The 23,729-nt window shown below is 42.1% G+C and overlaps 1 protein-coding gene across 1 annotated transcript in view; it reads left to right on the plus strand.

Moving 5' to 3' along the window:
* Positions 1 to 23,729, plus strand: part of ATR (ATR serine/threonine kinase) — a 73,799-nt gene that overhangs the window by 36,059 nt on the left and 14,011 nt on the right. The window contains exons 26-35 of the mRNA XM_066599541.1: positions 1,062 to 1,199; positions 1,376 to 1,556; positions 6,646 to 6,827; positions 8,755 to 8,919; positions 9,439 to 9,530; positions 11,578 to 11,669; positions 13,479 to 13,656; positions 18,093 to 18,269; positions 20,261 to 20,420; positions 20,610 to 20,783. Coding sequence (XP_066455638.1) covers positions 1,062 to 1,199; positions 1,376 to 1,556; positions 6,646 to 6,827; positions 8,755 to 8,919; positions 9,439 to 9,530; positions 11,578 to 11,669; positions 13,479 to 13,656; positions 18,093 to 18,269; positions 20,261 to 20,420; positions 20,610 to 20,783 — 1,539 coding nt within the window. The remainder of the gene's footprint in view (positions 1 to 1,061; positions 1,200 to 1,375; positions 1,557 to 6,645; positions 6,828 to 8,754; positions 8,920 to 9,438; positions 9,531 to 11,577; positions 11,670 to 13,478; positions 13,657 to 18,092; positions 18,270 to 20,260; positions 20,421 to 20,609; positions 20,784 to 23,729) is intronic.

The raw sequence follows: 23,729 nt of genomic DNA on the forward strand, positions 1-23,729 counted from the left end.
CCCCCCCCAATTGTTACATCAACATAGCCATATGAGGGCTTATTCTTTGGGGAGCTGTTGTTTATTTATTTTTTTTCTTACCATTTGGCATACATGTATTGTAGAATTTTTAGTGGAGCCAGGGTAAAAAGACACATCAATCCTGCCATTTTCTTTTTATGGCATTTTTTATTTTGGCTACTTTTTTTTACAGTGTTTGCTATAGGGTTACGGATGGGATAATAACAAACATAAGGTTTTTTTTATTAAACGTTTTTATTTTTATTCTAAAAAAAAGTGTGTGTGTGTGGGGGGGGGGGGGGGAGTGTGCAAAAAGTGTTTTGTTTTTTTAAATGGGACTTGTTAAAAGTATTTTTTTTCTTTTTTTCCACTTTTTTTCCTGTTAGGGGGCTTCAACCTGCATTCTTATGATCAGTTAGTACTTCTGTAGTTGTATTATCGCTATTTATTTATACTGAATGCCATAGCAGATCCAGAGGCCATTGTTAGTTTAGAGCCTTTTAAGAACTGGACAAGCATTTTAACCCTTTGCAGTCCAATTTTGAATTCAGGGTTTCCTAAGGGGCTTTCTCTTTCTGCCATTATACAATGGCGCCATCTGCTGGCTAGAGCCAGTACTGCGGTATGAGACCTGCTGGAGAGGCCCCCGACAACAGAGCGGCCAGTAATATCCAGTAAGAATACCCTGCCGGACGTCTTCCGACATCGGAGCTGTACAGCCTTCAATCAGAATGTCTTTAGACGTCAGACAGTGGATTGGAGAGGGTTAAAAAGTAAACTACTCTTTAGGGGCTTCTTTGTGACATACTGGAAATACTCATTGCACCCTTTCACTTTGTGGGCAGGTCTCCTGTAGGCAGGGCAGTAATTATAGTATATGTTGTCAATTTTGTCTAAATGATATTGTTTCCCAAAGATATTTTGGGTCACTTGACAGAGCAGAGAGACAAGGGACCCAAAGGCTTCATATGGTTCCGATTTAATGACCTCGCCTACTAATAAATGTGTATTGATTGAATTATGTGTCTTTAATATATTATCGTACTTCTTGCATTCTGCAGGTTAGGCATGAATTTGCACGAAACGTCTTCAATTGCTGCAGTATAATGATGAAACATGATTTCAAAGTCACCATCTGTCTTCTACCACACATCCTAGTCTATGTTCTGCTAGGGTGTAGCAAAGAAGATCAGAAAGAGGTAAGCTATGTTAAAGGGAACCTGTCAGCAAATGCATGCTGCCTAGCCACAGACAGCATGACATACTGACAGGCTCCCTCATTATTACAATAAGCTATGCTTTACTCTGAAACACGGCAACATTTCAGAGAAAATGCACTTTGCGGCTTTAAAAATTCATTCAAAATTTTTCTTAGGTTTATGCAGAAATAATGGCAGTTTTGAAACACGATGATCCATGGGTCCGACGTCTACAAGACAATGCCTCCGATCTTAGCCAGCTCAGTACACAAACCGTCTTTTCAATGCTTGATCATCTTACTCAGTGGGCAAGGGAGAAAAACAACACCAAACATGGAGGCCGTGGAGAAACAGAGGGTTAGTTATTGTAGTCTTTGCACTAGATTTTTATTACATTACAAGTAGAGAGATAATATTGTGGCAACCTGGGGGTTACTCGCTTACAGGATCGCCATCTTCTCCATCCAAGATAGCTTGCAGCACTCTGTAGAGTCTCAGGAGACCGGATCACTTGAAATTATGGCTTCTGCCAGCTTTATTTCACACAGCAAAAAGGTACAGTACTAACTCTGGAACATAAAACGGCTTCAGGGTTCACAACCCGCAGGGTCCCTGTTACTATCCCCCACCTGGGGTGTCTGGGGGTCATCCTCCCCTGCCAGACACATGGCGTGCCCAATCTGGTCCACACCAGACCTCGGGCTCCTAGTTCCTGATGCTGCTACTGCAGCCTTCCCCTCCAGCTTTCAGCAGGGCACTGCATGTGTTTGGAGGTTTTAATTTTTCCAGACACACCCACACAGCTGTCCCTGCTGATCAGCACACAGAAGGCCTGGTTTCGCGCCCTCTGCAGGCCTTTCTGTGAACTACCAATAAATGAATATATAAATTTAAATACATAAGAGAAATTTAGGATATCATTTTAAGTCCATCAAAGTTGAAGCAAATCTCTACTCAAATAATTAAACGTGCATGTCTCATGAATGTTCCTGTTAATTTGCACTGTATTCCACCCCTCGGAGCAGCAGATTGTGCTCCAGAGCTGTTCTTCCTTATGTAACTGGGAACAATAGTAACAAGAATAGCAGTCATCATTTAGTTGGGTAACTTTCATAACTGGCATGGTGTTAGTCTTCAGCTACCTGGTAACATAGTATGTAAGTCCGTATGCTCCTTCCCAAATGTATATCATGAGCGCTAGATATGCTTTGACTTGTTGATGGAACAGCTGTTTTATAAGATAGCATCGCCTGTTTTTTTTTTTTTTTTAAGGGTTTGTCCCACAAATATCCTGTTTGTATGTTGGATCACATAAACCTAAAATGTCCCCGTGTCTAGATGTTGCTTTTATACTTGTTATAATGTCATACTATCCACCTAATGTATTACATGCCTGTGAGATGAAGCCACTTCTGATGTGCTAATTTTAATTGACTGACAGAAAAGTAGGAACCGCTCCACTGCTCAGGGGTGCCATAACAAGTATGTAACTGCAATATCTAGTCCAGCAGTCTAGCTGCCAAAAGCTGCAAAAAATGTGAAAAGCTGGGTGTATTTTGGCAGAGATGGTGCCTATTCTCTTCCTTCCTTCTGTGTGTGGAAAATCTGAAAAGGGACCAGGTTACTGGAGTGGAAAAAGAATAAAACGTTCCACTCCATCCTTTAGGCTGGGTCCAGATGCGGCAGATTTACTGCAGCAGTTTATACCATGTTTCACTGAAAATAGGCCCTACCCCTATTTTCAGGGGGGGCTTGAAATATAAGCTCTAGCTACACTAGGTTAAAAAAAAAAATACTCACCTAGCCGCTGGCATCTGTGTCCCTCGCGCTTGTCTCCGCCGCTGTGTCAGGCTGCAGTCCTCCGTGTTAACAGGATTCTCTCCTGGTGATGGGGCTTTGAATACCCCGCCTCTGGTAAAAGAGCGCTGCAATTGGATCGAGCGCCAGCCAATCGGAGCCGGGGCTCGATCATTCACAGCCATTCAGTGAATGACATCACTGAATGGCTGTGATTGGTTCAACGACACACTTTGTGTAGACTAATGAGCCTCTGTCTGCTCAGAAGACTCCTTAAGAAAGTTATTGACTCATACAGGGCTGGCAAAAAGGTGATGTGCTAGCCTGTGGGAGGTAGAAGTACTTGTTAGGACAAATATGTTTTGAGGTGCTGTGCAATAGGCCTTTCACCCTCATACGGAAGCTAAAGAAACTGGTGTTTAGTTAGTGAACAGATGGTTTGGCATTTCCTTGTACTGTTAATTTCTATTGTTTATTCTGCATGAGAAGCAAATAAAGCTGCTGGAGGTCACTTTATATGAACAGGCTCTGCTTTGGACAGAATATTGTGGTATTTTACACAGAATGATTATTGTTAATAAAAAAAGAAATTGTTTAAACAAGCGAAAATGAATGAATCGATTTGATCAATAATTTTTTTCATTTCATGCAACCGTGAAAATAATCGTTGGTTCGTTCCACTGGTCAACACTGAAATTGTTACGGACTTAAAAAGGTCCTAATCTGTAGTATCTTGGTATGCTGAACACGAATATGGCCATGAAGAATTTGTATTGGCTCTCGTTTTGAAGACATTTCATACAGTTAATTTTCTGTGTTTCACCATGTAAATTTATCCAGTAGGACTGTAACAACATCCTTACAATTACACTTAAGCTCCATTTACACACAAACGTGATCGCTGAAAATTTGTTCAAAAGATAGTTTGAGTGACAGTTTTGAGCGATCATTTTGCTTAAGCTACTAATGGGCACAAATTACTATTAGTAGCTTATTAACTTCATTTGTATTTATTTAGAGAACAGCAGGTGGTCTGTTCTCTAAATATGTCTCCTTTGTTCTGCCATGGGCTGCAGGATGAATTCAATGTTATAGGCTCTTCCCTTTAGAGAACTCTGTGTGCAGTCCCTGCTATCAGGGGCGATGGATTTTATGCTGACTTGAAGTCAGTGATGAACGAATAGTGAACAAATAATGCACGATGGGCACACATTTACACACAACGGCTATCACTCAAAAGCCATAGTTTGGACCAATTTTGAGCGTGTAAATGGGGCTTTACAGTTTGAGCCAGGCAGCAGCCGTGTGCTTACAGGACCTGTGATGATGTCACCATCATGTGATCAGTCACTGCCTCTGAGCTCATTACCTCAGACCTAACCCCAACATAACCGGTACACCATGTTAACTCCCACAGTATCAGTGTACATATGAACACCTAATCACTAGTGTAATATATAAAGCCCAGTCAGAAAGGTTGAGCATTTAAAATATTTCAGACATTATGGAATACAGTTAAGCTACTGTTACATAAAACTGTTATTTTATCCATTTAGTTACAATGCAGAACACTAATGCCTCGAAAGTGTGTTAATACCATGGACAATGTTTGCTATATTTGTGGAGAAGGGACATTTGCTATTACTTCTCAAGTGAAGAAGGCATGTCATCTTTACTTCGGATGCAAGATTGGTGACCAAGACAAACCTTGGACCCCCCATGTATGCTGTGCTGCATGTACAATACAGCTTTCACAGTGGTTGAATGGCAAAAGACCATCAATGCCCTTTGCAGTCCCCATGGTGTGGAGAGAGCCAAGCAACCACACAAATGACTGTTACACAAATGACTGTTGGTTCCTCCTCTTTCCGTCGGGATAACGAAGCAAAGGAAGTTGAGAATACTCTATCTCAACATTCAGTCTGCATTTAGACCAGTTCCACATGGTGAGGGACTTCCTATTCCAAAACCTCCAGTAGACTATTCTCTTGATTCAGCTGATGAGGGCAAGGGTGAGCCGACTGTTTTTTCTCCTGGTCTGTCAGCATGCAGCGATGCAGATTTTCACTGTGGTGCATCATCAACCCCATACAGAATAACCCTGGAAGAACTAAAGGACCTGGTTATTGCTTGGATTTATCGAAGAAGAAGGCAGAATTGCTAGGCTCAAGAGTCTAACAATGGAATCTTCTAGAAGAAGATGTCACAATTACTTCATATTGAAGGCAGAACCAGCAGTTTGAGCCTTTCTGTTCCGATTTTGAGGGCCTCATGAATGCCTTAGAAATCACTCATGACCCACAAGAATGGAGACTATTTGTAGACTCTTCGAAACTGAGTCTTAAGGCTGTGCTTTTGCACAGTCGAAACAGTCTTCCATCTATTCCAGTAGCGCATACTGCACATGAAAGAGACATATGATAACTTAAAGCAGCTACTGAATTTCATTAAGTATAACAAATACAGCTTGCACCTCTGTGATCATTTGAAGGTAGTTGCCCTTTTAATGGGACTGCAGAAGGGATATACAAAATACATGTGTTTCTTATGTGAGTGGGATAGCCGAATAAGGGAATTGCACTATTTGTGGAAGGAATGGACTCGCAGACAAAATGTAGCAGTTGAAAAAAAGAATATCTAGCACCGAGCTCTGGTCAAGGCTCACAAAATCCTGCTACCACCCCTTCATATCAAACAAGGTTTAACGAAGAACTTCGTGAAAGCCATGGACCGAACTCTGACAACTTTCCAATACCTTCATCAAAAATTCCCTCGACTCAGCGAGGCAAAGATTAATGAGGGAGTTTTTGTGGGTCCTCAGATGTGGGTCCAACGTTTTCATCAAGATATCGTAACAATGGAACAAAGATACAAGGGAGAATGATCCACTGCCATGCTGGCCGACTACTGCTGGTCCACTGCCATGCCCATTACTATTGGCATACATTTCATGATGTAAACATTTATTGCAGACTACAAAAAATATAGAGCCAATTTTGCATTTTGACTCTCATATTCGTGTTCATTACATAAAAATTGATAAGAAATGACTACATTATTTCAGTAACATTCCTTTGTAAAAATTTGATAAAATCCCGATCTGTTTAGTCTTTCTCATTCACTTATACAATGAATGTGAATGACTGGATGCTTTAGCGAGTGAACAAGCAAACTAGTTATCTGCCTGTATAAACGGACTGCTTGAGCAAATTCTGACATTGTTTACGGATTCGAACGATAAATCGTTGGGTGTAAAAGCACCTTTATAACACTACGTGACAGGAGATGGCGGTTCTGTAGTCTTGTCCCCATGCAGAGTGTATACACTCCACAATTCCAATAGAATAAATGGATGTTTTCTGTCAACGGAGACCTATAATGGTAAAGTGACTCTCTGGGCCTGGACAAACAAAGATGGCTGCACAGCTTTTCTGACTACCTGGTGCACGCTACGCATTACTTTGATTGGCCAGTGCTGCGCATATGAACAGCATTTAGTGTGCACCATGTAGTCGAAAAAATGCAGCCATCTTTGTTTGCCCAGGCCCATTGGGTCGCTTTAAAGCATGACACAGCCCCTTTACATGAAAAATTTTCCACAGCAATTTTATAGTGTGACTTTTCTTTACTGAATTTATTTCTCCACTAGTAACAGACACTGAGAAGTATGGAGACAATCAAAATGTGACCAAATTTCTAGAGCAGATACCTCAAGATACTCTGGCTGTGGCTTCATTTCGCTCTAAAGCCTACACCAGGGCTGTTATGCACTTTGAATCATTTATCATGGAGAAAAAGCAAGAAATTCAAGAGCACCTGAGTTTTTTGCAGGTAAGCAGTTATTTTATTAGTAATGAAAACTTTTTTACCTATCAATGTATTCTCAGGCATCTTGTATGTATTGCTTGTTATGCTAGTTGCTTTCTCGTCCGTATCATTGGGGGCCACAGCAAGACCTTGGGTATAGCTGATGCCACTAGTAGGCGACACTAAGCAAATAAATAGTTTGTCCCTCTTACCAGCTATACTCCTCCTTCTGGCACTGAACTAAATCAGTTTTAGCTTGGTGTCTGCAGTAGGCAGACTTGTTTTAGTGAAGGTCTTCAAGGAAGACATTGTTTGTGGGAATATGGGGAGGCAGGTCTCTCCCTTGCCTCCCTGTCCTCCCACAGGTAAGGCGAACTATATGGTGACTAATGCCGTGCTGTTACACCCGACCAAAAGAACAAAAGGTGGCTCGATCATGTCTGCGCGCAATAGATCGCTGCCCACCAGCCTTAGTGTTCCTCACCCTGGAGCAACTCCCATCCTCCGTGACGGCGAGTGCGGTGGAGAGCACTGCTGGAGGCTGACACTGTGATTGGAAGTTCATCCCGGCTGGGGACTGATCTCTACAGGATCTTCTGGAAGAGGGGTGAGTATTTAGAGGTAAGTATACTCTTCCTCCGTTCCCTCTCCCTTCTTCTCTCCTATGTGACTAGTGATTTTATGGTAAGTTATACCAAAAACCCTGTGTTTATCAACTGGTAATGGAAAGACTTATTTAAAGTGTGCATTCACATTTGAACACTATTTTACATTCTATTTATGGATGTGATTTACACTGAAAAAATGAATTTGGGCCCAGCCTCCCCGGATCTCTTTCCTCTACCCCTCCTTCTAAAGCTTCATGTCCATGGGCACGCATGGTGGAATCTCATAGCGGTTTCCACCCGTGCCCGCATCCATGAGGCCAAAAATTTAATTATACTCATTTGTCCAGACGCTGTGGTTCTCCCCTCCGCCATAGCCAGATCTTCTTTTTTTCCCTGTCCGGTGGATGTGCTTGGCGTACTGGTAGCGGGCCGCGTGCATGCGCCGTGCACACTTTAAAAAATCTGTGGCACAGCACAAAAACAGCTGCAGGTGTGCCACGCATATGAACGGCTTCCATTGACTTCAGTGGAAGCCATTGGAGCTCCGCAGGAAAATGAAGCACACTGCGGTTGAAAAAAATCACATCTGCATGCATTTATGTGCCCTGCGGATGCTAATGTATCCCTATGGGCTTTTGGAGCTGCAGATCTCCCGCGCGGGAGACGTGTGCGGATTTTATGATTAAAATCTGCACGTGGACATTAAGCCTTACTGTCACCCAGCTAGCCACCTGCTCATGGTGCTCTCCTGAACTACCATCCATCCCCACATCTCTCCTAGCGAGTGTCTGGCTCAGTGTTAGTCGCTCGTTTAGATCCAGGATCCAGGCTTCCAAATTGAGGGTCATTTACATGGGACGATTATCGCTCAAAATTGGTTCAACTGAATGAAAATATGCAATAATCATTATGTCTAAATGCAAAGCCATAGTAGTTTAGTATTTTGTTTAGGGAGGATTCTCTTCTTCTGCTCACGGGGCTTTGAATACCCCGCCTCCGGTAAGCACTGTGATTGTTTCATCGATCACCGGGTCTGATTGGCCGGCGCTCGATTCAATCACAGTGCTTACCAGAGGTTGGGTATTCAAATCCCCGTGAGCAGGAGAAGAGAATCCTGCCAGCGCTGAGAACAGAGAGGCCTGCAGCAGTGTGAAGACCAGCGTGAGGGACACAAACGCCGGCAGCTACGTGAGTATCTTGCTTTTTTTTTTTTTTTTCGGGGGAGGGCTTATATTTCAAGGCCTTCCTCCCTGAAAATAGGGGTAGGGCTTATTTTTGGGAGAAACTGTATTAAAAATCTGTACATAATGCAATTTAATGAAATAGTTTTGCATCCTGTTTAGAAACTTTATGCAGCTATGCATGAACCTGATGGTGTAGCTGGGGTAAGCGCCATTCGTAAAAAAGAGGCCTCTCTGAAAGAACAGATCTTGGAGCATGAAAGCATTGGTTTGCTGAGAGATGCTACAGCCTGCTATGATCGAGCCATCCAGCTCAAGCCCGAGGAGGTATTGTGGATGGAGATAAGGTGTTGCTCATTGCATGAAAGTGGCCGTCTTAAACATGCGCTGTCTGCTAATAATTTCATAGTGATATTTGGATGAAGCGCTGGTTTGTGTCCTGCAACTCTTTTTTTTTTTTTTTTTTCCCCGGTGATTGCTTCTTAAAGGGAGCTGGTTAAAAACCTTTACATATTACTGTGAAACACTTCAGCTGTCTGGTCAGCTTGCTTGACTGCAATAATCATGTGTGCAAATAAGGAGAGACCTGCTGGTAAAGCCGAGTCGGGGGCTCCTAGTGGGGTTTTTTTTGTTGTTGTGTGTTTTTTTTTAAATATAAAAAAAGTAAAACTTTTTTTTTTGTGATAAGGAAGCCCGTCTATAGGCCCATTTACACGCAAAATTCGTCAGGAACTTGTATACATTATTGTTCTAAGCATGGTGTATTTGGATTTGCTGGTTTTGATAACGAACGATTAGGGAGAAAATTAGGTTCTTACTAAGATTTGGAGAATTCTCTTTCTGCAGATTGTGCATCACCATGGTGTACTGAAGTCTATGTTGGGTCTCGGCCAATTGTCTACTGTGATTACACAAGTTAATGGAATCCTAAATAGTAGGCAAGTATCATCACACTTTATCTTGTAGGTCCCTGGTTTCCTGTAGGGGTATACTTAACCCCTTAAGGACACATTCAGTTTTGACCTTCACGATGTAGCCCTGTTATTTTAAAACGGACGCCTGTCAATTTGTGTGGTCATAACTTTTGAATGCTTTTACTTAATCAAGTGATTCTCAGATTTTTTTAGCACATTACACTTTGTTAGTAGTAAGTTTTGATTAATATAATCTGTGTTTTACTTTTATTAAAACTGAAATTTTGAAACATTTGCATTTTTCCAAATTTTACATTTCCCCCTTGTAAGGCCTCCTGCACATGGGCAGGTCGGACCCCACATGCAGGATTTCCGCAGCAGAGTTCGACCCGATGCCCGGGCGCTGACCTCTGCATACCTGTCTGGTGGCATCTTTCTGCACTGCGGATGTGCAGGCCTGCACTCCATCGCACATGCGCAGTTGGCGCTTGGCAATGACACTGATGCCGTGATTCTTCCACAGTGCTCACTTCAATGGAAGCCGTCTGTGCGTAACCGGCACAAAATTGCAGCATGCCACTATTTCTTCCTGCGAACGGAAAATCGCAATAGATTTCCACTTGTGGGCAGGAAATCGCTTTTTTTCATAGCATGCTTTGGGCTGGATTTGCTGCAGATTTTAGAGGTGGAATTCCACTCTCGATTTCGCAATGCAAATCCGCCTGTTTGTAGGAGGCCCATGACAGAAGTGTTCCACTAAAAATAGTTAAAAAAAAAAATCCCAACTGTGTTTTATGTTGGCATCATATTTTTAAATGTCCTTTTATTTTTCAAGATGATAGAAAGCTTCTATATTATACAGCATTTTTTTAAATTTTGAAGAGATTTTCCAAAACCTATATTTTTTGGGACCATTGAAGTGGCTTTGAGGGATCTTAATATTAGAACCCCATAAATTGTCCCATTTTAAAAACTACACCCCTCAAAGTATTTTTTAAAATGCCACGTGAGAAGTTTAACCTTTTAGGTGTTTGACTGGCATTAAAGCGAAGTGGAACTTTAACTTTTTAAAACGTTTTGGGTTTTTTTGCAAATTTTCAATCTTCACTGCTGTGTTATAGAATAAATAGTTTGAACTTTTTTCTGGTAATTTGGGGGACATTTATGAAACGGTCTAATAGAGAGACGGTCTTAGCTGCTCATAGCAACCAATCACAGTGCAGCTTTCATTTTATATTCTGCGCTGTTAAAATGAAAACTGAGCTATGATTGGTTGTTAGGGGCAACTACAAAGGTTTTTCTTTTAGACAATTTTTAATAATTCCGCCCAAAACCTTTTTACCATGAAACTGCAGTATTTAGAATTATCCAGCATGTGGCTGCACAACATCACTCAGAAATGTAGAAGAGAATGGGATAGTGCCTCGTGTAAACAGCAGTGTTGGTAGATGAATAAAGAGAAAGGCGACGGATTGTCGCCGAAACGAGTTGCATTCCCCATACGTACTCCTCTTTTGTGCTACACGCAAATAAATTTCGTATTACTACTGCTTTTTTGGTCAAGTTACTGTTCATACGACATAGGAGGGGGCTTCTACAGACAGATCTCCTTTATCTCCTAGTAAGTACCATCCAGTCAATATATATGTATCTTGTGAGTGATGATAGATATTTTTTCAGAAATACAGAAGCTCTTTTGAAATTTTTTGGGCCTTTTCTTTAAGTTGGCTATCTATATACATTAGATAAATGTCAGCCAAAAATTGCAATATTGGCTAGATCAACCAACAGTCAGTCGTGTATGGAAGCAGGCAAATAGTTCCTGAACATCTGGTTTGTTAGAAGAAGCATCGTCAATTTTGGATTTTATCATAGCTCATCTGTTGTTCCCCTGGTAGATAAACACAGCCGGAAGTTTCTAGCAGAGGCTTATATCTTACGCAAACCAGCATGCATGTTTACGGGGGAGACACTAGAGAGGGCTAGCACTCATTAAGTCATTCTCACTTGCCCATGTCCAGCTTTACAGAGCTGCATTTGTCTACTCTCTTAAAGACTTGTTCTTCCCTAGGTCTGAGTGGACGGCAGAATTGAACACCTATAGAGTTGAGGCAGCTTGGAAACTCTCCAAATGGGACTTGGTGGATGAATACTTATCTACAGGTAATACTTGCACTTATGTTAGGGGGGATTTTAGATGTACTGTATGTTGCAGTTTAGCATCACACTTCATTTGAGGTAAATATGTCCTCTTGAAGAATGTTACCTGGGTAACTGGGATTTTGTAGGATTTGAGACCCCCTTGTTGCATGGTCTAATAATTGTGTGTGCACACTGAGAATGTTTCAGGACATCATTTGGTGGGGCTAAAAATACTGGAGAGCAATTTTAGGACTTAGTCACACGGGCGCATCGGCACCTGTACACAGACACAGATGCGCCCGTGTGACTGTGCCCTCACTGCAGGAAGAAGACGACCGCACTTCAGGACGGACGACTCCCCGCAGCGCTGAAGAAAGAACACATGACCGGCAATGAAGCCGGTCACATGTTCTTTCCTCCGGCGCTGCAGAGAGTCGTCCGTCCTGAAGTGCGGCCGTCTCCTTCCTGCAGTAACACGGGCGCCGATGCGCCTATGTGACTAAGCCCTTATTCTGACAGCTCTGCTACACTGTTTACACGTGGGTATATTTCGTGTAACTGTTTGTGGTTAAAAACTTTGTTTGCTACTTATATAAAGCCATCTTCTTTATAGCACCAAATTAGCCACATAGGTAAATTAGTTAGGTAGGTCCTTGGGAGCTGAGACCCAGTCTAAAACGTTGCAAAGTTCCCGAGTTACCTATGGGGCAAATTTTTTGTGCAGTTTGGTCCAGTCATTTGCCGTGCATTAAGAACAGGCAACAGGAATTCATATAGATAGATGGATGGATGAATGATTATGTGTGTGTGTGTGTGTGTGTGTGTGTGTGTGTGTGTATATAATTTTTATATATATATATATATATATATATATATATATATATATGGAATTTAATGTTGCATTTATATTGCTGCTGTGAATGTCTGCCTTTAAAGGCGAAGTTCACCGTTGCACTCTTTTATTTTCTTTAAATAAATGCGTTTTAAGGAAATGAAGACTTTTAGTAAAGGGTTTTCATTAAAAATGTCTGATTGATTTCTATGCTTGTATTATTTTACAAGGCATTGCAGACTGAAGGACCAGAATCTTAGCAATTTTTTTCCACTAAGCTATTATAGAGGGGCTGTATGACACTGTTGGGGGATGTGGAGGAGAGTAAAGCAAAGAAAGCTACTATTACAGAGGATTGTAATTCACTCCTGGTGAATTCTCTGCTCTTATCGGCAGTGAGGGGAATTAGACCAGCAGCTACTCCGAAAGGATATAGCCTCACACACCCATGTGAGTTGCCGTGCGCGTATTTCTCACGCAAGGACATGCATACTTGCTGCATGCTGACAATCCCCATACACTATCTTGGCATGTATGTGTGTGTAATATGCACCAAGATGGTACATGCTGCAATTTTGTTTTTGCTCGCAGATTTGTTGTGTTGTGCGTGAGAGGCACAGTTAAAGTCTATGGGAGATTGTTACTGCTTATTATGTACGTGTAATACACAGTGACCATGCTCTCGATGTGACAGTGGCCTATGATAGCTGGAGAGATAGCTGTGTAGTATTTAGTGGGTCTGGTTACACGGCCTCCAAAAGATGAACGGGGAGGAGGAGCTGAGCTTGGGTGTATTCTTAAGAGACTAGCCAGAAACATTAAATGTAGAAGAGCCTGAAAACCAAGTATGTGGCTTTCTAATTGTATGAGAAGAAAAACTCATTGCAATAAAACAGATAAGTGCATCATTGATTTCTGCAGGAAGATGGTAAGATATGTGTGTTTATTTTTCATATACAAAGCTTTCTATAGCCTTTAAAGTTACATTCCCTCAACAGATAGAAAATCTACCAACTGGAGTATCTCGCTAGGGCAGTTGTTGCTGTTGTCTAAGAAGAAGCAAAGCGAAGCATTCTATGAATCTCTCAAGGTGGTGCGTGCCGAGCAGATTGTGCCGTTGTCCGCTGCCAGCTTTGAGAGAGGGTCCTACCAACGAGGATATGAGTATATAGTAAGGTACGCAGCTCTACTTTTCTCCTTGTTCAACCATCAAAACTGAAATGTTGTTCTCCTCTGATGTGGTTTTGATGAATGTAACTTTCAGCTATTTTATAGCCAGGATTCTATTATATTGGCTGTATAAGCCATAGTATGCGATTCCTGTGATCTTACTGAAAGTATCATAAAATGTATAGTTTAACAGAATAGCAGACAGTAGCTGCCACCTAGGGCGGGGCGGGCGGTTAATCAACGGAATTCAATTAATTCACCCTTTAGATGCAGCGCCATTCTGTCTGTCATAGAATTGGGGAATAGGTTTTATTGTATGTTAAAATGGCGTTATGGCGCACCACATTAGTAAGAAATCTCTGCGTCTACATGAAGTGTCTACTCCGCTTTGGCAGCAGGTGGGCGGGACTCGTCAAAGCACTAGTGGAGGAGTTTCTTTAGCCTCTAGTCAGTGCCTGCTGCCCGCGACATCTTGCTTCACTTCATCCTAGGTGTCAGTTTACTTGTGTGCACGTGCCGCCCTGAGAATTTCTGCAGCCCTGATCAATCTGAAAAGAGAATTGCCTAAATTTACAGGCAGCTTGTGCTCTGATTAAACTGTTACTGACACAGGACAATATGTAACATTGCCATTTTTTCAATTAAAATGCAATTTACTATGAAAAAAAAATCATAAAAAGAAAATAAACAGCAAAATTTGTATTTCTGCGTCTGTAACAACCCGCACTTAAAATTGTAACCTATCCCAGACTGTGCGTGCACGCCATTAAAAAAAAAAAAAAAATTATATGAGCGTTGTCGATTATCGCACCTTTCAAAAAATAGAATAGAAAGAGATCAGATAGTTGTAAGCACTCTAGAATGGTAGGAATGAGACCTTCAACTTATCTTCCAAAAACCAATTCTACACACTGCTTCCTAGACAGAAAAATAAAGTTATGGCTCTCTGAATAGAACGATGCAAAATGAAAACAAAATGTACAATGAAAAATGCTTTATTGAATGAATGTAGTAAAATCTAAAAAAAAAACACTACAGAGATTTGGTTTCTCTGGAATTGTAGTGACTCACAGATTAAGGATAGCAAATAATTTTATATTGCACAGTGAACAGTGTATAATCGAAAAAATGTGCCACAGTTGCAGTTTTTCGTATCCCTCAGCTTCCAAAACCCATAATAAATAGTGATCCAAAAATGATCTGTAGCCCAAAGTATTACTAATGACAGCGTAAGCTCGGGCTGCAAAAGAATAAGCCCTTAGATGGCTCCATAGATGGAAAAATAAAGTCCTGGCTCCCAGAATATGGCAACACAAAATATTGAAGAAAAAAAAAGTTTCTTTGTGCAAAGTTGGTAAAACTTATAAAACTATATAATTTGGGTATGAAAAAATCAAGGTTAAAATCGAGAATTGTGCATGACTCTAAAAAAAAAACAAAAAAATTTAATTTTTGCCAAAATAGTCACCTCTTACTGCCACCTATCCTGGATTTCCCATTAAAGAGAATCTGTCAGCTTGAACACGCTGTACAATCTGCAGACATGATGCTGAAAGCAGGAGGAGCTGAACAGATTGATATAGAGTTTAATGGGGAAAGATTCAGTATCAGGGTGCCTCCACACGGGCGTTTGTGTTTTTGGGTGGGCGAAAAACGCAGCGATAGGGCAAATGTGTGTCTGCTTTGTAAAGTGCGTCGTTGTGCCTTTCTTCACACAAATCGAACAAATGATGGCTTCATATGGAAACATGTATAAAAGGTAAAAAAAAAAAGACGAAAGATAGAACATCCCCCGATTTTTTTTTTTTTGCTATTGCAACAGAGAACACATCGCAGATGTAACTGAAACCGTTGAAAGACATTGGTTTCATGAATCTGCTTTCTTACTCTCTCTCTCACATAGAGCAGAAAAGGCAGCATCTTAGCACCTGTGTGGAGGCGCCCTTACTTGTATTCATTTACATCTCTGTACAGCATCTAGCGAATGCCCAAGAATCAAAGTCAGGGCCCAAGCTGTTAACCCGTTTAGGACCAGCCACAGTAAATTTACGGCGGTGCTTTAAGTCTCCTGCCTCCTCTGCAATCAGTCAGAGGCAGGAACGGGTTATCAGCTATTAGTGACAGCTCATAACCCGGAGCAGAAGGCAGGAGGGGTTTTTAACCCTTCCTGCCTTCTGCTTCCCCGATATACAGTGCTCAATGAGCACGTGTCATCGCGTAGCTCCGCCCCGTCACGTGCCGATTCCAGCCAATCAGGAGGCTGGAATCGGCACATGTGATGGGGCGGAGCTACGCGGTGCTGCGTAAAAGGGGCGGAGCCAGAACGCCGCTGCTGCCGGACCGAGCCGAAGGGAAAAGACCCATCTGCGCAAGCGCGTCTAATCGGGCGATTAGACGCTGAAATTAGACGGCACCATGGCGACGGGGACGCTAGCAACGGAACAGGTAAGTGAATAACTTCTGTATGGCTCATATTTAATGCACGATGTATATTACAAAGTGCATTAATATGGCCATACAGAAGTGCTGAACCCCACTTGCTGCCGCGGGACAACCCCTTTAAGGTACAAAACAGCTTAGTCCTTAAGGAGTTAAGGTACCATCATATACAGGTTAAGGTACTATCATTAATAAAGAACATGATACAACCACAAGTATTTCATATACATAATGTAAATAATTCTACAATTGATCTTTATTAAATCAGACACTAAATGCCAGCAAAGCGATAGAGCCATGACTGGAAGTATTTTAACTATAGTTGGATATTAAGCGGCTGGAATAAGTAAAAGGAGCTCCAGCAAGTAGGTTAATCCAAAATGACAAGCTAAGGGATAATAAATCCAGTTTTCCAGTAGTGCTGCAAATATAAGCAATCAGTGTTGCTTAATACAAAACCAATGTCAGGTGGTAGTAACCCCCAATAGTGTGCAATGATCTCTCACGTATATTACAATACAAGTGGTGTCCAGTTGGCAATGGGACAGTCATACTCAGTCTCTCTCGGTGTGATTTCACATGATGCTGCTCCAAGTTCTGAAAGTTAGCCTATACTAGTTCTCAGAGGGTTGCCTGCTGGGGGATAAAGGAAGGCCATGTGGATAGATGTAGGCAGATGAATATTGGTAGGGAAGCGGAATGTCCATGCAAGGTACAGCCTGGTCAATGTAGATGGCATCTAGAGTCTGCCTTCACTCCAACTATACCTGAATACCTCTAGTAGTGGCTTTATCCCCAAGTCGCTGTGTTTTTCGGGTTTGGTATAATATAAATCAATTGCAAAATTATCTATTTATTTGATTTACTTTTCATTGGGTCATGCTCTTCATTGATTATAGTACCTCTAGGGCTCACTCTCTTGGCCCACGAATTACGTGGTGCTAGAAGCCTATTCATTTCTATTGGACCAGTCACACTTGCGTTTTTTGATGTGCATATTACACATGTGAAAAAAACATAGCATGTCTTATATTGGTCCGTGAGCCCGTACAGCTAGGGCCCCAACAATTTGATGAATTCTCGTGCATTAGCCGGATCTTGTATTTTTTGATTAATGTATTAGAATGCATTGATTATTATTAGAAATGAGCGAGTATACTCGCTAAAGGCAATTGCTCGAGCGAGCATTGCCTTTAGCGAGCACCTGCCTGCTCGAGACGAAAGGTTCGGGTGCTGGCGCGGGGGAGTGGTGAGTAGCGGCAGTCGGCAGGAGGAAAGGGGGGGGGGGAGAGAGGGAGAGAGAGATCTCCCCTCCGTTCCGCCCCGCAGCTCCCTGCCCGCCGCCGGCACCCAAATTTTTTGTCTCGAGCGGGCAGGTACTCGCTAAAGGCAATGCTCACTCGAGCAATTGCCTTTAGCGAGTATACTCGCTCATCTCTAATCATTACGTATGTATAATGCTGCTATGACACACATTTAGCACAAATTCTCATTTTTTATTTTAGATTTTTTTTTTTGTATTTTAGATTTTTTTAGTACAATGTATTCATTTTATATCACCTGCCTAATGGTGTTTGAGTTTTTCCTATTTTTTTTCTATGTGTTTATTATAAGGTATTATAAATAGAGATGAGCGAACGTACTCGGTAAGGGCGATTTCGCAATCGAGCTCCACGATTTTCGAGTACTTCACTACTCGGGTGAAAAGTACTCGGGTGCGCTGTGGGTGAGTGGGGGGTTGCAGCGGGGAGTGGGGGGGGAGAGGGAGAGAGAGAGGGCTCCCCCCTGTTCCCCGCTGCTACCCCCCGCTTCGCCGCGCCTCCCCCTGCCCCCCGGCGACCCCGAGTACTTTTCACCCGAGTAGTGAAGTACTCGAAAATCGCGGTGCTCGATTGCGAAATCGCCCTTACCGAGTACGTTCGCTCATCTCTAATTATAAAGTATAATTTCCCTGTCTTATGTGTGATTGATATTTGCTTTTTGTTTTCCTGTGATCTCTGCAGGCTGCACATGTTGTGTGAACTTGAAAACAGTGTAAAGATGTTGCTTCAGGATCCTGCCACTGACTCAAATACAGACTCTTTCAATTGGCCTGCAAGGCTAGAAATGACACAAAACTCCTACAGGGCAAGGGAACCCATTCTGGCGCTCCGCAGGGCTTTATTGACCGTTGGTAAGAGGTGAGTTATTTTAGTTTTTATGAAATTGGATAAATATAACTGTGTGGTAATGACAGCATGTAAAATAACATAACAATTAGCAATTTAATAAGCAAGCTTCCTCATCTGTGTCATTGGGGGACACAGCAAGACCTTAGGTATAGCTCCTGCCACTAAGCAAAAGTAGGAGGACATCTACAACCACTCCAAATCTTCTTTATTATTTAAAAGAGCATCTAGCTCACAGACAAAGTACACCGGTACGCGGAACGCGTTTGTCAACAGCTAGCGTCTACCAAATGTTGACAGCATAGAAAACATACATACGTTGTTAAGTTAATGAAAAACACATAGTACCTGTGGTCTGTTGTCAGCCGAGAAACTAAATGAATGAGTCTGAAAAAGTGGGTGTAGTCTGAGGGTATCTGATCCGCCTGCTACTATGGTTCCACCCGATAAATGTATAAGTAATCCTTCTAAACAAAGATCTGTAAAATTCCAACTGCGTCTCCATTGGAAATGAAATACATAATTTATTCTAGGACGGGTAAAGAGATTGAATGTATGTAACAATATATACCGGATATAATGAATGTTGGTAATCAATTGGTAAATATAAAATCAGATTTAAAGTTTAAACCATATGAAAATCTTGTATTAAGTTGAAAAATCCATAAAGCTTCTCTTTTAAATATATCACACATCTGTACAGGTTTCCTTCTGTTGTTTTTAACCCTTTCTAAGCATAAAAGGCTATTCACCTTGCCGTCATGGATTTTTATAAAATGATTTGCGACTCCTGAGCTCCCTATATTGGCCTTTTGAATATTGTTGACTCGTGTTACTCCTGATCGATTAGTATACCCAAGCCTTTTTCACATGTGCTGCTGCTTAGCCCAATTCCTCCCATTCTGTATGTGCTTTCTTCATTTTTCTTGCCCAGCTGTAGGACTTTGCATTTCCCCTTGTTAAATACCATTGTGTTAGTTGCTGCACACTGTGCAAGTTTTTCTAGATCTTTTTGAATACTTTTCCTCTCTTTCCTGGTGTTAGCTATCTCGCCTGCTTTTTGTTGTCAGCAAATTTGATCAGTTTCCCATCAATTCCCTCCTCCAGATCATTTATAAAAATGTTGAACAACACTGGGCCTAGGACAGAGCCTTGTGGTACCCCACTTGACACATTCTTCCACTTGGATGTGCAGCCATTTATGACCACTCTTTGAGTACGATCACTCAGCCAGTTCTGAATCCATCTAACAGTTGCCTTGTCGACCCCATATTTGGTCATTTTTTCAATAAGTATGGTATGAGATACTTTGTCAAATGCTTTACTAAAGTCAAGATATACTATATCCACTGCATTTATGTGATCAACTCAGTCAGTGATTCTGTCATAGAAGGAAATTAGATTCATCGGTCATGACTTGTTTGTTACAAACCCATGCAGGCTCTGGTTAATTATTCCAATTTCATCCAAGTACTTGCATACATGCTGTTTAATAATTTGTTCAAAGATCTTTCCTCATATAGAAGTCAGGCTCACAGGCCTGTAGTTTCCTGGAGTCACCTTTTTCACTTTTTTGAAGATGGGGACAACATATACTTGCCACTCTTGGCTACCCCCACAGCTCCAGCCTTTCCCTATGGTGCTGTGCTTACATGCAGCAGCTTGTATACGGGATGTCCCAGGCTGCTACAGCCAATAACAGAGCTCAGTGTTTTAGTGCTGAGGTCTGCGATTGGCGACAGCAGTGTCTGACTTCCCGGAAATAGACGGACTACAGTCTATCGGCACAGACCTGGAGTTGAAGATGGTGTCACAGCACTGAGCTCCAGGGAGTTTGGAGAGGCAAGTATACAAATGTTTGTTATTTTAAGCAGAAACATAGAAAAATAGATAATCGATCAACCCTTTAAGGGGTTAAGCTTGTAGTATGATGATTTAGGAATGTTTAATGTTAATATTTGCATGTTAGAGGGGTAATATGAAGGTTTTGGTTTTTTTTGCAGGCCTGGCTACACTGACATAATTGGGGATTGTTGGCTGCAAAGTGCTCGTGTTGCCCGAAAAGCTGGCCACCATCAGACTGCGTATAATGCTCTACTCAATGCAGGAGAAACCAGGCTCATTGAGCTTAACGTTGAACGCGCTAAGTGGCTGTGGTCTAAGGTAAGGAACAATCCAGCATCTGTTCTCCATCATGGAATAACCTACCAGTCATTGAGATCTTGGTACAATCAGATACAGGTTGAAGAAATAAAACGTAATGGTCAGTGAATGCAGGTGGTGTATCTGGTTTGTTTCATCCATGTAACTATTCCATTCCAGCTAACCCACTTCTTTTGTTATCGGGATTAGGGGGATGTGCACCAGGCCATCATAGTCCTTCGGAAGGGGCAAGAGTTGTTCCAGGCCGATAGTACTGAAAACCCAGAGCAGCAGCTGATCCGTGGCCGAGCGATGCTGCTAGAGGGGCGATTCATGGATGAGACTGCCAACTTTGAAAGCAATGCTGTGATGAAAAAGTATAAAGTAAGTTCAAAATGAAACCTTTGAATAACCATGTGAAGAAACTGTAGTGTATGTTCACTTGTGGGCATTGTTTTACGGATTCTGTATAGAATCAAAAGTTGGGCAGCTCTGAATTATAATGAAGGTTAAACAATAATCTTCTAAGAAGGTATATACTGCAGGATTTATGCAGCATGCACTGCTATGGCTCAGGAACTCTCCATTCCCCTAAGAAAAAATTAATTTAGAGAAGGGCTATTTGTTGTATTTCACTGGGCCAGAGGGAGAAATTTGTCCTATAGGTTGTTCTGTAGTCAGTGTCTTCGCTCGCGTGGAGCCTTGTATGGCTGTACTTGGCTCTGTATCATCCCGTGTGCTATTCTCTGTTAATATGGCATCCAGTGTGAATTAGAAAAAAACCTGTATGAAGTGATAGTAACATACATAGTAACATAGTTTGTAAGGCCAAATGAAGACAATGTCCATCTAGTCCAGCCTGTTTATCCTTCTGTGTTGTTGTTGATCCAGAGGAAGGCAAAAAACCCCAAGAGGCAGGAGCCAATTAGCCCTTTTGGGGGGAAAATTCCTTCCCGACTCCCTAATGGCAATCAGACTAATCCCTGGATCAACCCCTAATAGTTCCTACCTGCCTGTATACCCGGATTAACAATTAACCTAAGATTTATATCCTGTAATATCCTTCCGCTGCAGAAAGACATCTTTTAAACTCATATATGGATTTCACCATCACCACCTCCTCAGGCAGAGAGTTCCATAGTCTCACGGCTCTTACAGTAAAGAACCCTTTTCTGTGTTGGCGATGAAACCTGCTTTCTTCTAGATGTAGCGGATGCCCCCTTGTTACAGTCACAGTCCTGAGTATAAACAGATCATGGGAGAGATCCCTGTATTGTCCCCTCATGTACTTATACATAGTTATTTCATCACCCCTTAGCCGTCTTTTTTCCAGGGTAAATAATCCCAATTTGGATAGCCTCTCTGGGTATTCCAGTCCTCCCATTCTGTTTATTAATTTAGTTGCTCTTCTTTGAACCCCCTCCAGCACTGTAACATCTTTCCTGAGCACCGGTGACCAGAACTGTACACAGTATTCCATGAGGGGCCTGACTAGTGCCTTATATAATGGAAGGATAATGTTCTCGTCCTTCGCCCCTATGCCTCTTTTAATGCACCCCAATATAGATGTGATGGACATATAGGGACTCAATTAAAGGGGTTGTCTCACGAAATCAAGTGTGGTTCAGCACTTCTGTATGGCCATATTAATGCACTTTGTAATATACATCGTGCATTAAATATGAGCCATACAGAAGTTATTCACTTACCTGCTCCGTTGCTAGCGTCCCCGTCGCCATGGTTCCGTCTAATTTCGGTGTCTTCTTGCTTTTTTAGACGCGCTTGCGCAGATGGGTCTTCTCCCTTCGGCTCGGCTCGACAGCATCGGTGTTTTGGCTCCGCCCCTTGTACGCGCCATCGCGTAGCTCCGCCCCATGACGTGTGCCGGTTCCAGCCTCCTGATTGGCTGGAATCGGCACGTGACTGGGGCGGAGCTACGTGATGACGCGTACAAGGGGCGGAGCCAAAACACCGATGCTGTCGAGCCGAGCCGAAGGGAGAAGACCCATCTGCGCAAGCGCGTCTAAAAAAGCAAGAAGACACCGAAATTAGACGGAACCATGGCGACGGGGACGCTAGCAACGGAGCAGGTAAGTGAATAACTTCTGTATGGCTCATATTTAATGCACGATGTATATTACAAAGTGCATTAATATGGCCATACAGAAGTGCTGAACCACACTTGATTTCGTGAGACAACCCCTTTAAGGACATAAGTGTGATGAGTAGTAATTTTTAAAGGAGTTATCCAGTTGTGAAGTATTGATAGCCTTTCTGCAGGATAGCCCCTCTGATCAGTTGTTTAACATGCCAGTGTGCTTTTGCTCAGAGTTGATTTCTGCAGGAAGTGGACAGCTCCCTTTGCACTACACTGGCGAGGTTTGGTATTACAGGCAAAATTTCCATTCACTTCAGTGAGACGGTTGCCTATAATACCAAGCCTGACTACTGCAGTGACAACAGAGCTGTTTTCTTCCTGTACAAATCAACTCTGTGCATAAATGCACCAGCCAAGAGAATAGCTGATCAGAAGGAAGGGGGGGTGGGGGGGAGGTTGGTTCCCAGGCAGTGGACCCCCATTGATCTAATATTGGTGGCCTAGCAGATAAGCCATCAATAGTTTTCAACTTCACAAACCTTTCAAGACAACTTGTCACTTACTATCTCCAGTTGGCCGTCTCACATCTTATGCCTTAATTTCTTTAGGACCTGGCCTATTTTGGCCATCATTATGGCAGCGATTTTTGTTTTTCTAGGGATTTTCATCTTCACTTTTCAAAAGCCATATTTTTTTTTTACTTGTCCATTGACACGGCCGTATGAGGGCTTGTTTTTTGTGCGACGAACTGTTGTCTTTATTGGTACTAGAGTTTACAGTTTTTGCCATGCAGGATAAGTAGTGTGTTCAATTTATTGTATAGGTGTTATAGATACAATGATATCAAATGCGTGGGATTTTTTAGTTTCATTTTTTTTTAATACAAATAGGGGAAAATGCATAGAAAAAGGTGTTGTTTTTTATAATTGTTTTTTTTTTATTTTACACTAATTTATTTTCCTTTTTTACATTTTTTATATCCCTGTAGGGGACTTGAACCATAGCAGCTATGATCACTATGCTAAGGCATTGCAGGGATTCTGTTCTGCAATGCCGTATTTCTAACAATAGCGATCATAGGCAATGGCAAGCTAAGATGCCAATATGTGCCGTCCTCTTGCCATGGCAACCCGTCGGCCGTCTGTGATTACATCACAGATGTCCGATGACGGCACAGAGGGAGCACGCTCCCTCTGTGAACCCTTTACATGCCGCAATGTATCCCCGATGTT

The sequence above is a fragment of the Eleutherodactylus coqui genome, chromosome 1 (assembly GCF_035609145.1).
Source record: "Eleutherodactylus coqui strain aEleCoq1 chromosome 1, aEleCoq1.hap1, whole genome shotgun sequence".
Classification (NCBI taxonomy): Eukaryota; Metazoa; Chordata; class Amphibia; order Anura; family Eleutherodactylidae; genus Eleutherodactylus; species Eleutherodactylus coqui.